The sequence below is a fragment of the Convolutriloba macropyga genome, chromosome 14 (assembly GCF_964194025.1).
Source record: "Convolutriloba macropyga chromosome 14, txConMacr16.3, whole genome shotgun sequence".
Classification (NCBI taxonomy): Eukaryota; Metazoa; Xenacoelomorpha; order Acoela; family Convolutidae; genus Convolutriloba; species Convolutriloba macropyga.
In genome coordinates this window covers 18,313,312-18,327,789 of record NC_134481.1, presented here as the reverse complement: position 1 = coordinate 18,327,789, position 14,478 = coordinate 18,313,312, and the positions used below count along the sequence as shown (strand labels likewise).

The 14,478-nt window shown below is 38.7% G+C and overlaps 1 protein-coding gene across 1 annotated transcript in view; it reads right to left on the bottom strand.

Annotated features, from left to right (window-relative positions):
* LOC142353221 (uncharacterized) overlaps positions 1-13,379 on the bottom strand; it is a 28,669-nt gene extending 15,290 nt beyond the window's left edge. Inside the window, exon 1 of the mRNA XM_075405450.1 lies at positions 13,247-13,379. Within this exon, the coding sequence (XP_075261565.1) occupies positions 13,247-13,359 (113 nt within the window). The 5' untranslated portion in view covers positions 13,360-13,379. The remainder of the gene's footprint in view (positions 1-13,246) is intronic.
* Between the last annotated feature and the right edge of the window lie 1,099 nt (positions 13,380-14,478).

The following is a 14,478-nucleotide window of genomic DNA, read 5'->3' as shown; positions in this document are numbered from 1 at the left end:
TTTAACAAGCGGGCGGACGAGTGATTCGGAGGACGTGCTTAAGACGGTCGAGCATGATACGCTGTCGGACCCGTAACGGATTTCAATGGTCCGAGCAGTAGGGTGGTTAGTAACCCCTAGAGTTGGTCTCTTCAACTACGGAGACAAAGTCGCCGATCTTTAGGTGTTGCTTGGCGGGCGTCTGCCCCTTAGAACGCAGTTCACTGCCAATACGTACTCTTTGATCCACCGTGACGAAATAGCGATAGCGTAAGACTGTGCGATGGCGTACCACTTACAATAGCCAAATTCAGCTACACCATTGACGGACGGAATTGCTGTTGCCTGGTTGCCAAGTAGAAAATGCTTAGTTTTTACTGAGCCTAGGTTAGACGGAATGGAGCTTATGGGTCTTAACGGCCGTGCCTTAAGTGAGTATTTGTCAAGACCGAAAGTAGTGTTCAAAACTTTCGTGTGAGTGAAGTGACGAGTACGAAGAAACGTGTAGAGCATTTGCTTAAAACTACGTACTAGCCTCTCCCAGTCGCCACCTTGATATGGCGCATTTGACCGGTTGAACCTCCACTCAATGACAAACCGCTCTATTCCCATTACACACGAATTAGCATCCATGGACGGAACAATTTCCAAATGGACAGCACGGGTAGTCAAACAATTGAATAGGAATCCCAACCCTTCTCCATTGTTCGACGAACAGTGACGTAGAATGGGCCAAATTAGTCGAAGCCCGTGTTGGTGAAAGGAGGAGATTGGTATGAAAAACTTTCTACTGGGAGGTCAGCCATGATGGGTTGAAGTGGCAGCGCGGAACATTTTGCACGTACGCAATTGAGGAAAGCATAAATTTCATGTATTTTAGCCGCAGATCTTCAACGCCTTGATTGTGATTTTGTTTACGTTAGCATGCAATAGAAACAGTTTTACAAATGAATGACAGGCGTCCAGGACAATAGGATGTTTCATAACACAACCAAAAAAATCAATTTTGACCAAAAAATTTGATGCGGCCAGCCGAACGAATAAAATCAGGTGGTCCGACAGAGCAGTACGGCTACTCCGTTTAACGGATTTGTTTTCGAGCAGATCTTTTTCTTTCGGAATTGAAAGATTCTCCTTCAACGAGGTACAGAAGATGACGCTCGGCCTCGTCAAACTCAGTGGTATCTCATTACACTACACTCGGCATTATGATAGATTCATGGGGGTGTAGCACCCTGAATAAGTATGCTGATACCCGTTGCAACTTTTGATAAGAATTGAACTTATCGAGGGGACTTAGTTGCGGATGAGCCCAATGCTAAGTTAGTATTATCAATTTTTTTGATGGCTATACCAAGTTCGATGTTATCAACTACTTCAGTGCTTGGTTCGAACGGGAATTGCTTAGTTTTTAGGAATTTTGTGCCTTTCACCAATCTACTTGATTGAAAAACCGCCCAGGATTTACCACTTACCACAAGTACCGGCGTCTGCCGGGTTATCGTTTGAGGCAACGTGATTCCATTCGCCAACCTTACTGTGTTCTAAGAGCTCGCAAACACGTTTTGCAATAAACAACAGGTGCCTGGCTGTAAAGTTAAGCCATTGTAGGACAGTAGTGCTGTCGATCCACATGAAACCCCTGTTGACATTCATTGTGAGAGCTCCACAGATATCCTGTTCCAATGGGGGAGCCAGTAGCGCTGCCTGTAATTCCAGCTTCGGAACTGTCATCACCTTCATATGTGCTACACAAGCTTTGCCCAGGACAAACTCAAGCTACATTTGGGGCCACTCGAGCAAGGAGAAACGTAACGGCAATGAAAACTTCTTGCAAACTATGTGTTGACAATTCCAAAGAAAACTCCTCTGTATAATAACTTCGGCACTCTTGGGTAGTTTCACATTCTACTTAAGCAATATTTCAACACTGTCTTTGTAGCTATTCATCCCAATGCTGCCCGCTGACATGCCAGATGTCCTTCAGCAACAATCGGGCGCAAACGGTAAATGGTGCCACTAGACCTATGGGATCGAATACGTCAAACAATAGCCTTAGTACCAAGCATTTTGTTAGAGACATAGTTACTGTACTGACGGTACACCAACTCACAACTAAAGTATCATTGTTGTCATCTCAGTTGAATCCAAGCACGTGTCGAGATTCTCCCTTAGATTACTTTTGGATCGGTGGAACGCAGTAGCCCAGCAACTCAATCAACCAGATTTGTTACATTGCTTACAAAATTAATAAGTTTCAACCCACCTAAAGGGAGAAGAAGCACCAATTCCTTCGATCTATTGAGAGCCCTCTCAAGGGACTCCGTCGAATCTAAGTAATAGTCCATGTGGAAATTTTATAGCATGGCTTTGGTTGCTTCCAGGTGCTTACCTATATTGTTGTTGCAATGCGCTGCAATTATTAATTAGCAAATTAAAATTTAGCGCAAGGGCGAGAATATTTAGCACCAAAAATAATGCGCGTGTACTGATGCACTATAACAATTACCGTGGAATCCTCCCACCATAAAAATACAATGAAGGCAGTTCACAGTCCGGGACACCAACTTCGAGGAACATACCCTCGATCTCTGCAGACAAGGCAAATTGATGTTGATGTAACCTGAGTAGTACATGGATTAAGTTTAAGAGCAAGTCGGGGACAGTGACCAATGGGTTGTTCAACGAAGTGCCATAATTTTCTGCAGCACCATTTAGTACCTTGCGCACTTTCCCCGGTTTGCTTGAGTTGATTACGGGATGATGTGGTGGGTAACACTCTTTATTCGACCACTGCTCGACAATGTGAGCGTTTTGGGAACTGTTATTAGGTAACCCTTTTTCAAGATCCTCACCGATGGCTTTGGGGTACTTTTCTTTTAGTTTATTGTCTTGCGAGATCCGTTTTTTGAAAGATTTAAGCTGTCATAGTGACGGAAAGTAGATATTTGGGAGCTGGATGTTGTCATCAGCCCACAACGTACCAACATTGTATCTTTGGCATTATAAAAAGTTGTTGTACCAACTATTGCATGCGCTGGAGCATCCGCTGCGGTTCGTGGCTCAACCTGCCTATACGCACCTTAAAATTCCATATCCTAGCATGACTTAACCCGACAAGCCAGCTCATAAACATGCTCAAAATTGGCTTTGAAACATGTTGAGACTGAACTTTAACCTGACGGAAGTGGGCCGCTTAAAACCAAACCTAGGGGCAAAGGAACAGCTCACGTTGAGCACCTTTCATCGGCTGCAAAATACTCTAACGGACGGATGACATGATAGAAATCCTGTTCAGCGGCCAGTTGTGGGAAATTTCTTTGCATAGACTAAACTTCAGTGATGCCGGAACCTACGTTTAAATTTTCCTTCACATATGGACGCAGAGTGAAAGCTTCAAAGTCTTGAACTTTGTAAGGTGCTACACTCAATTAAAACACCTTTGTGTCCAGGAGGTCTTCCGTGTTGATACCGCTGACAGTCAGTTTTAATCCGGTACTCTGCAAACCGAGTCTAGCTAAAGGACACCCAAGCGATACTGCAAGCGGTATCGCATAAAAACGACGCTGGTGTATTGGTTCCAGAAGAATTAGTAAGTTGCAATTCTGTCACCTCAAGAAGGCAGTGGGCGTCCGTGGCAGAAAAAAAGTGGTTTTTTGCTTGGTTGATGTTGACCGGTAGATGGTTTACTACTACCTATTCTTCACTTCGAATTATTGATGTTGTTAGATGAGGGTTTAGCTGGAAAAACATTTTCAGCTCCGTGATGTAATGTGTTATGGGAGCTGTTGCAACAATCTTTTATATATTTATGGGGAATGGGCTTTGCCTAAACATAAGCTTTTCACGCAAACAAGAGAAAAATAGCTTTGCCTCAGCCAAAAATGGTGACTCACTGTGTGGGAGTCTTTTCTCGACTCTCCACAGCCAATGACTGCCCTTGCATGCAATGAAATAGACCTTGATTGACTTTGCTGCGACTTCTGGTGACTCTTTGTTTGCATGTTTGCAGCAAATGACCTACGTGGACTTTTTGCCTTAATACTGAATTATTGTTGTCCTCGGTTTTAACTTGAGTTGCGGTATTTTTTCTATATGACGTACTCTTGGGCCTTCTCATTCCACCAGTCGTTAAACTCTAGAAGAGTAAGCTTTCTGACAGTAAAAAGTGACCATGACTCCTTCATATTGGGCAGTAGCTTGTGAATGGCAGTCTTGAAAGGCGCAGCATTCCTTAAATCCGAATCGTATGAGATTGAAGACCCCGACAAAACTTGAAATGCACCCTGAAAAAAAATAATTATATTTTTGTTGTGCACCATCAATGATGGTCAGCTGCTGAGTGTGTTTAAAAGGGATCAAAGATCGCACGTTCGCCTGTGGTTGGCCAGATTTACGTTCTAAGGTCCTCAGTGCGCCTTTATACACTGCGCCGCAGTATGCTAACTCAGCTATAGCTGTTTTAGCATGACCAGTTACGAGGGTCGTAAAATATGTCAGTTTAGCGTCATCAGGAAGAGACTGACAGTCAATTGCTCATTCAAATCCAGCATACCATTCGTGCCACTGTAGGGGATCCCCATTATATTGCGACTACTTCCATTTGAATAACTGGTCATTGTTCTTGCAGGTTACGGCGTCAGCCAATGCCTTAATCGTGCTTGCTTTTTTGCCTGCTGGTGTGAAAAGAGATGGGCCACCCCCATACAATGATATTGGAGCTGGGTATGCCCGTGTTTTTTAGTTATAACGGGGGTTACAAAAGGTGGCGGGATGTTATTTGTTATACTGAAGGAATGAACTGGGATACTTCAGGTTGCTGCGTGGTTACTATGAGAAAATTGTGGGAAGTCGATTGCCAAATGGGAAGCCAGAGAGAAGCTTTAACAGTGCTTGGTGGTAGTACTGGTTGAATTTTGTTGAAAACTGCTGCATTGTTTGTCACATTATCTGAGGAAAACGCCACAACTTTAAAGCAAGTTTAAAACTAGGGGAAAGTGTTTGTGCGCTGGTGCACTGAAACAGGAGGGCTTGAAGGGAATGGACTCTGTTTTGCTGTGGATAACTGTCGGCGGTTCGTTAAGTTGTTGCGCTCTTGAAAACGGAATCACGGGAAGCTGAGGACTAGATAGCTGTTGAGGCAGGATTCAGTTTGGTGGTTTCACAGTTTTTGTTCGGAATTGGAGAGAAGTTATGAGGGAAAGAGGTAAAATGGAGTTGTGTTTCGCGCCGATTGTAACTTTGAGGCGGATTCTGTTGTTGTGGAACCTTAGGGTAAGACAGATGCAATTGACCAAAAATGCTCAAACTTTTCGATCTCAAGTGTATTGCGGATAGAACCCTGATTTGAATTGCTTGTAGCTTTGTTGCAAAAATAGGTACAAAGTTGTCGGGTTTCGGCGGTTCCATAGAAGGTGTCGGTAGCCGGGGAAGCTTCATAGACGGCTGAAGTGGTGAGAGTCAGACATTTTGTACGTTGGCTGGTACTTGATTCACTGGTTTCGCCACACCACTGACTGAGGGACTAATTGCCTGTTCGACCCTTTGAACACTGACAGATTGCTGCAGTTGCGCTTAGAGGTATTTCCGATATAACGTTTCTTTCTGGGCAAAAAAATTGCAACTCTTGTTCGTATCTACTGAGATAGCACTTCAAGATGATCTAAGATATCGGCAAAAGTTTTCTGGAGATTACTAATGGCATTATCTTGAACAAGATGGAAAGCGGTTACTCAAACAGAACGAGGCAACTTTGACTAACTTATGGCAGTCAATGAATTACCAGGTGGAAACGAATTTTAGCCAATCTTGAATAAGTTTCTGACTTCTATCTGAACCCTATCTCTAAATAATTTTAATTCACTTGAAAGGTTACTAGCAAGGAACGATTATCCACCAGTTCGGACTAATTTAATTTAGCTGCGGCAACACGCTGGTGTTGGCCTTCCTGCAATTCTTGAAGTGCCATCTGCTCTATTTGTATTTCGAGCTCCTTTTTCCGCATGGCACTTTTGTAAGAGAGGCATCTTTAAGAGAGGCACAAGGCAGCTTGTTCCTGTTTTATGCCGGCTAGACATTGTTGACGTTGTCAGGCGCGGACTTCTCTGAGACTGACATTGAGAATTGATGCACTCGCATACGGTGTATCCGTCCGCAACTGAGTCAATATAGCTTCTAGCCTCAGGCCAGTATTTATCACATCTCTCAGTTACATCCTCCAACCATTGCTCAAGGACAAGATAAATAGATTCTGGGTTACCGGTTTTTGCTGGCCAAGCCAAGGCGTTCCTCGTTTTTCTGCTCTAGCTTACCGATGGCACTCTTCAATTTAAAAACTAATCGTTGAATTTTAGCCCTGCTGTCCTATCAATCTATAGCATCAGTGATGCCTTTGTGGATGTTACGCACCTCGGAGTCGAGATTAGGTCTTGCACTATAGAGCTTCTTCAATTTCTCATGTAATTCGGCCAAAATCTTGAAATGACTGATTTCTCAATGTAGAGTAACTTTCAAACTAACTCGTGGAATGAAAATTATAACAAACACAAATTACTGCAACTTGATAAAGAAACCGCCGAAGGGAAAGAAAATGATTGCCGAGAAGCACAGTACTCGACAAAAGTGATTAAAAAAGGGAAGAGATCGTCTATCGTGTTTATAAGCAAAGCAAGTCTTAAGTGGGAGACAGGCGACCAGTGAGGGAGGACCGTGTGGACGAAGCACGATAAAACGAGAAAAGAAACGGACCAGACGGAAACGCAGGCAAAAAAAAACAGGAAAAGAAAACAGACAATACCGAAACGCCGAGCGAACTACAAAAGATGAAACTTGATACAAAACGGAGTGGCGGGAAGATCGGAGAACAACTCACAATCTGAGGGAGAACAAAACTGACGGAACTGAAATGTTGGGAGACGCGCACTCGACGCAGCGGTAAAACAGACAGTTTGAACGAAAGCGTCGAGCGAGTAGCACGCAGCAAAACGGAAGACTGGAAAAAACGGGAGGGAAACGGCAAGCAACGAGAGAGAGACGGCTGGGAAACACAACGCCAGCAGATAACTGCAATAAACCCAACCAAACAGACTAGCTGTAACTCCAGAACAAACTAAATTCAAACCCTAGGAAGGAGGAGAAAAGCAACTGCATGACAAACAACCACAAATGGTTATGGGACTTAATATAGCAAAAACAAACTAATTTACAGCAACGCCGCGGTACACAATTTTTTAGTCGTAACTTGAGATTAAGCTGATGTCATGCCCTAGCAAATTGCAGATCAAACAACCAAACAGCATACAAAATTAAACAAATAACAGCAAAAGGTAAGTAAACTACAAGTGTATTTGTAGACTATGGCTGAGAGAAGACCAGAAATGACCTAACCGTAACTCAAGAACTAACTTAAGTCACACCCCGGAAGGCAAAAAGAATATCCGACTAACAATAATACAATTACACAGGAACATACATCAGCAAAAACAATATACTACAAAAAGATTTGAAAAGTCGAGAGACAATCCAGCCGTAACTTGTGAGTCAACTAAGTCACACTCTTGAAAGCTAAAAGACTAAAGCAACCAACCAGCGTACTATCGTAATCAATATACTAAAACAAAACAGAAACACGGTTCATCACATATGACATTATACTACATCGAGAAAATATAAAAAATAATAAAAAAAACGAAGTTTTTGGAGAGCAAAGTTATTGAAAAATAAACGGAACACGGTGATTCGAAAAGTTAAATTACGAAACAAATGTCAATTCCATTTTTTCTGTAGACCGGAGGTTGTGAAATTTGTCACACATTTTCTGTATTGAGTATCAGTTTTTTGCATTATCAAGATTACGTAACGAATTTTCAGTAAACAAACGGTTTTTTGCTTGAAAGAACAGTTATCCAAGATTCGATCTCCTAACTTTTTTGAATTGCATCATAATTGATCAAAAGTTTTCAAAATTGAACTTTTTATCATAATATTCCATCATTTTTTCAATTTCGGATGTTTGTTTTGGGCTCTAGAACCCTTGGCTCTAAACCTTTCAAAACTCTCCAAAAGTTTGACTAAAAATCTACGTTTTGTCGGCTAAAGAGTTGCACTTGTGGGGCTTTGCTGGTGACCGTCAACAAATTTCAAACTACCAAAACATTAGACAAAAAAGAGGCTGGATTTCTTGCAGTCTTAAATGGCGTTTTGATCAATTTGCAGCAAAAAAACTGTTCAGTTTTCTCCCACATCTATGCGATTCATTACTGTCGTCCTTGTTCCGAGGAAACCTTCTAAGTCCCCTGTCGGATTGTGAACTGTTGTCTACTGCAATCACTATCTTTCTCTGACGCTTTGTAGATCAGATGATTTTTCCAGGTTTTTGTTGCATCTGAATTCTTACGTTTTAATGTTCTTTCGCACGAGGAACGTTTCTCATCACTATCTGCTGTTTTCTTTTCCGATATTGGCTGAATTACAGAATCCATTTCGTAGCAGATGCAAACTAATTGGATGTAAACTCTAACAAGGCGGCTCAGTAATGTGCGATTGCATATAAAGTTCCGACCCCGCTCATCCAAATTTTGGCATAATTGTCTATCAAAAGAGGAACAGATGGAAAAACACAAAAAATTCAAGTTTTTTTCAAAAAAAAACTCGTGTATGAACGAAAAGATAGCCTCCAAAGCGAATAACTCAGTGGAGTAAAAAATGATGCATTAGATTGATGAGATATGGCGATATTAAGAAAGCGAGCGAAGGCGAACGGCAAAAACAAACAACAACAACAAACATTAATTACATCAAAAAATTTATGTCCGTTTTAAATAACAAAACTTAATAACAAAGTCAAAATAGCGTCAGATAAAACTGAAAATAAACAAAAAACAGGTAATTCACGAGAAAAAATTGGTTATTCAACAGTTCATAATAAAGCTTGGTAGCAATTAGAGGAAAAAGAACAGAAACTTTAAAGTTAGAAAATTCGCTGAATTGGTTTTAAAAAAAACAATTAATTTCAAAGTAATAAAAACATATCTGGCAGATTGCCAGAAAATAGCCGCAATAGATTCGTAGATCGACAGTCTAAAAAAACAGTAAAAGCAAAAAAGACAGACCAAAATAATCCGTCTTTTCATTGAAGGCTGATCTGTTATATTTTGGATTAAAATCGGTATAAGTTATTGCTGCCTCCATTATCTGATCTCAAATAACCTTCATTTAGAGTGACCCACACCCATTTGACCTTATCTCTTTGAATTAAAGTAAATAAAAGTCAACTTCAAATTGAGGAAGTCATTTTTGAGAGTGAGGTAAGTCAAGTGTGACCAAAAATTTAATCACGCGCATGAACAAAGAAACTAGCTCCACCTGAAAATGACGTCACACATGCAATTCAGCTGAAATTGCATGAACGAATGAACAAAAGTATGATCGTAACAAAAATCATGACGACGAAATAAAAAAAACCAAGAGAAGGCCAATAATATCCCCAGCTATAGCTGTTCGGCTATTAAACAATTAGGAACCCACTAAGATATCCCATAGGTTTACAGTTGCCAGGGCTTCTATAGAACGGAATTAAGAACTCTTGGTATTTAATTTTTTATGCAGTTACAAAAAGAACAATAAATAGACAACAAGCTAAAAATCAATTAAAACTTGCCAGAAAAAGCATTGCAAGCCGTAAAGACATTATTTCGCCCCAAAAACATGTTCGATTACACCTTCGTTGAACACCAATAATGTATTTTGTGGCCGCTCAATAATGAAAATAAGCAACAATTTGACAAAAAAAATTCAAAATTATGTAGTACTTGTTTTTTTTTTCAAAAAAAAATATTTCCAAAGACATAAAAGCTATTAATTTCAAAATGAAAAATTTGAAAAGGTTTGTCCATTCTTCTTTGAGACCTGCAATTACAATTATCCAGAATATGTCTTACGTCTACAAAAAGAACGTCAAATATGACAAAAATCAAAAATTCATTTATTTTTTTTTGTGGAAAACCCGTGTGGAAGCCAGTAAAGTCATAACGAATTCTCTTAAAACATTAAATTTTGTGACACTAATCCCATTTGAGACCTTCCCTTGAAAAGTATTATGTGACCTCTCATTAATGAAACTAGGTAACAATTAGACCAAAAAGAAAAAAACCAAGATTGTGTAATACTTGATTTTATCGAAAAAAAATTATTTCCAAAGACATGAAAGCCATTAATTAGAAAATGAAAAAATTGAAAAGGTTCGTTTATTCTTCCAAAGGAAGCCCCCGAGACCAGCAATTATACCGAACAATTCTTACATCAACAAAAAGAAAGTCAAATATGACAAAAATCTAAATTTAATTTATTTTTTTGTGAAAAACGCGTGTCGAAGCCAGTGAAGTCATAACGAATTCTTTAAAAAAAATTACATTTTGTGACACCAATCCTTTTTGACGTCTTCCCTTGACAACAATAATGTCATCTTTGATCTTTACTTAACGAGACCAGGTAACAAACAGACAATAAAAGGAACAAAATTGCGAAGTTGAAATGTTTTTTTTTTTTTCATTTTGGAAAACAATTATTTTCAAAGTCATGAAAGCCCTTATCTATCTTCTAATATCAGAACATCAACTCATCTACTCTTCCATGAAAATACAATCAAACCGGGTCATTGTACAGGAAATTAAAAACGACTAAAAAAGAATAATTAAAAATGACAAATAAAGACAAAATTGAAAATTTCAATTAATTTCTTCGAGAAAGTACTGTCGAAGCGGTAAAGAACCACAATCTATATCTTTAAAGATTTAAATACTATCAATTAATTGTTATTTTGAAAGCGAAAAATGTGATATAACAATAACGTGATAATTGACAAAATTAGAAAACATGAAAAATGGGCCAATACCTAAAAATTAAAAAAAAATTGTGAAATCTAGTAGTATCAAAAACAGAACACCATAACTTATGGCGTAAAAAGGCAAACTAAATTTGAATTCAACAGAAAGACGGAGCACTCTTTGTTTGCTGACACTAAGCTATAAGTTGACGAAATAAAGAGAAAAATGGAGGCAAAATTCAATAAGCCATTTTTTATTTAAAAATCAAATATTATAAAAGTCTAAACCACCATAAGCTTATAAGCAATCAACTAGATAAATTAATTTTGAGCTAGTTGGGAAGCCAATAGAATCTATCATTAGTGAGCTTTGATTTGAAATGTTCTATTATTTCATCAATATAAAAAAGATCAAATTTTCTTTAAAAAAAAACCGACTGACGACAATCCGAAATATTTTTGGACTGTAACGGTCCACGATTGGTACAGAACTAGTTCTGCTAATGCTGATTGTCCATAGGGATTATTTAGGTTTTATAATGTCATTGATATAGATATTTTGATAGTTAAAAAATCAAAAATAAATGCTGCGTGTTTGATAATCAACGAATAAATATGCAAAAAACGGCAAAATTTTATTTACAGAGCAATCTCAACGGAAGTTGAAGTGGAATTCGCCCCTTTTTCAGAGTACAAAGATTGCTGTAGTGGTGTTTGGATGTGCGATTCCTGCAAATTTAATCAGAGTGGACTAAAGAAACTTATTTCGTGCTGTTTTTGATGAAAAAGTCTGAATTTTGTGAAATATTTAGCCGGAATTTGTGACGAAAAAATCAATGAAAATAGCCGACAATATATTTTGTCTTTTAACGTAAAATCAAAAACATTTTCCTGAAAAATTTTATTAAATTTTATCAAAATTGGCAAAATTTTTGTCAAAAATTCCGAAAAAAGGTGAATGAAATCAACGGAATTCACTCTATTTTCTCGAAAGTTTAAACCTCGATATCTCGCTGTCACAACGAAAATCAAAAAAAATCTTTTTAATTCCATATTCTACGCTGGACAGGCTTTCTAATGATACCAGTCTCAACTCTCTACGATGAATATATCGGTCGGCCAAAATTGACTGAACAAAAAAAACCCATTTGAGTATATAGTTCCTGCCCCCCCTCAAGAGGGGTCGGAACAATAACAAATTGATGCTTCTACTTCCCACTATAGAAGCAAAAAGCAGATACTAAGTATGAAAATCTTTTGAACAGAGTAGTGTGATCGAACTGCTCACTATAACGCGGCCAAGATAAACTGAAGAAGCGGGGAGCTGAAACTGAATTAATCCCCTGTTGAATCCAAAATGACTGAAGCATTAAAATCAATTCTGGTTTACGCAGTTTTTCGTCAAGCTAAATGTGGCTCAGTATGGAGTGGAACCAAAATGAGTCTGTAATGATTCAAAACAACAGTCAACCGAAGTTGCAATTCGATCCTTTTTGCTACATAAAGCAACGTGTAACAACAACAAGGCAAATCAAGACAAGGCATTAGTTTTGGTAAAATTCAGAGTCACAAGCGATTCTCAGACGGAAATTTTTGATGCTCATTTGACTGGCATTTTGTCTGATCACACTTAAGTTCAACGCCGGTCACCATTTTGTATCGATGAATACAAAAACCAGAAAATTATAGACCCGAATGATGTCCTATTTGATAAGTTGTATGATTAGGATTACTTAAAATTATGTTAAACGAAAATTTTCCGGTCATTCTATCTATATTAGACGCACCTTTACGCTCAATTTAAATATTTGAAACGTGATTGGATAATAATCTCAGGCTTTATATTCAATCGCTTTGTTTACTCGGTAACAACAGTTGCTACAAACTTCATTTGGGAGAAATTAAAAAACACCATCAAAAAACTCATAAACAGTAAACATGGATGTCAAATTGTCTCACGTGAGTAAAATACCACGATAAAGAAAGCTAATATTTGTACAGACGCTTTTTTGTACTATACAACAAAATTGAAGTTAATAAATATTGCGTCTCAAATCCTCTCGCTGTTTTTTGCCTGTTCCTGTTTCAGTAAAACCAAACTCGCCAATCCAACTGGACTTCGAAAATCTGTAACACCTGTAAACAGATCTTAAAGAAAAGACACCGCTCCAATAAAATTCTGAACATTGGCTTCCCAACATATTAGATAAAACTAGTTGTGTTTGCCTGCGTTCATTACTGATAATAGTTTACTTAATGTAAAACTGCCTTTGATTTCAACACCAATAAAAACTTATGATACCATGAGAACATACAGCTGTTTGTTTATATTATTATACATACATAAATATACACATACCATTATATGTAAAGTAGGCGAACAAATTTTTTCTTAGCGGTAGCTACTTCAAAGTATAAATAAATTTGCAAGCTATCGGCAAGTACCTTTTATCATTAGGCGAGGCATCTGATGTGTATGACGATGTCTTCGACCCAGGAGTATCGATTTCACTCCAATCATAATCTGATCCCAAATTGGACTTCTCCCAGCCCGACATGTAGTCTTCATTTGATTTCTTCACATCTATGAAATAGTTTTAATAATATAACTTAAGTTAACGTCCTAGTTCAAAATCGAGTAATACAGGCCTAAGATGATCACACGCGGGGGCCATCATGGGATCAAAATTACATAGTCAAGAAACCCAGAAAACTGCACAAGAAGTCTGGACATAACCCCAAAAGTCTTGACATGACGACATGAATGACATATACATGTGTACCCGGTGAGGCAAACAGCCATGAAATAAAGTTTAGATTTTCAGAAACTATCGGTTACGGCTACAGCAAGTGGTGCGAAAGAACATACAAATTAAGCCGCGCCCAGGTGTCAAAAATTTTTCAGAATGAAGCCTAAATACTGAAACCGGATAAGAAGTACCCGAGATGAGCGTTTTTGTTAACCATATAAGGAACATAGATTGGTCCATATAATATATAACGTCAGGCGACTAACATCGGGCGAGTTGCTCTCGAACAAATCGCGAGCGGTTGGCTTCGTAATAGCAAGCAGGGGCTTAGTTAGGGATGCTAGCATTAGGGGAGGGGGTGAGCAGATTGGCAGCGGGGGTCAAACAAGGGGTGTGGGGTTGGACGAGAGAGGGGTCAAATTGAGAGGTGAAGGAGGGTTGACGGTGGAGTGTTGGGGGGAGGGGGCGACTGAGGGGGTCAAAATTTCAAAACTAGGTTAGGAAATAAATTTTCTCTAGAAAAGTTTCTGTGAATTACATAATTAGACATTAGTAAGGCATTCGGCGCGCAGCCGCTCAGACACCTAATCCCATTTGGAATTTACATGTTTGTCCAGTTTGTGAGGATGAAAAGTTAAAAGGGTAGGGTGAGAAATCGGTCAAGCGTAAAATTGCACAGCAAGACTTAGCTGGTAGAAAACCGGATACGACTCAAAGAGTCACCTATATCATCCCTAAACTAACCTTAACTAAATCAGAAATATCATAGAAAAAAAGAAACAACGAGAAACATTTTTGAAACCATTGAAACTATAGAAGTTGAAATGTTTTTTTTTTCATTTTGGAAAACAATTATTTTCAAAGTCATGAAAGCCCTTATCTATCTTCTAATATCAGAACATCGGCTCATCTACTCTTCCATGAAAA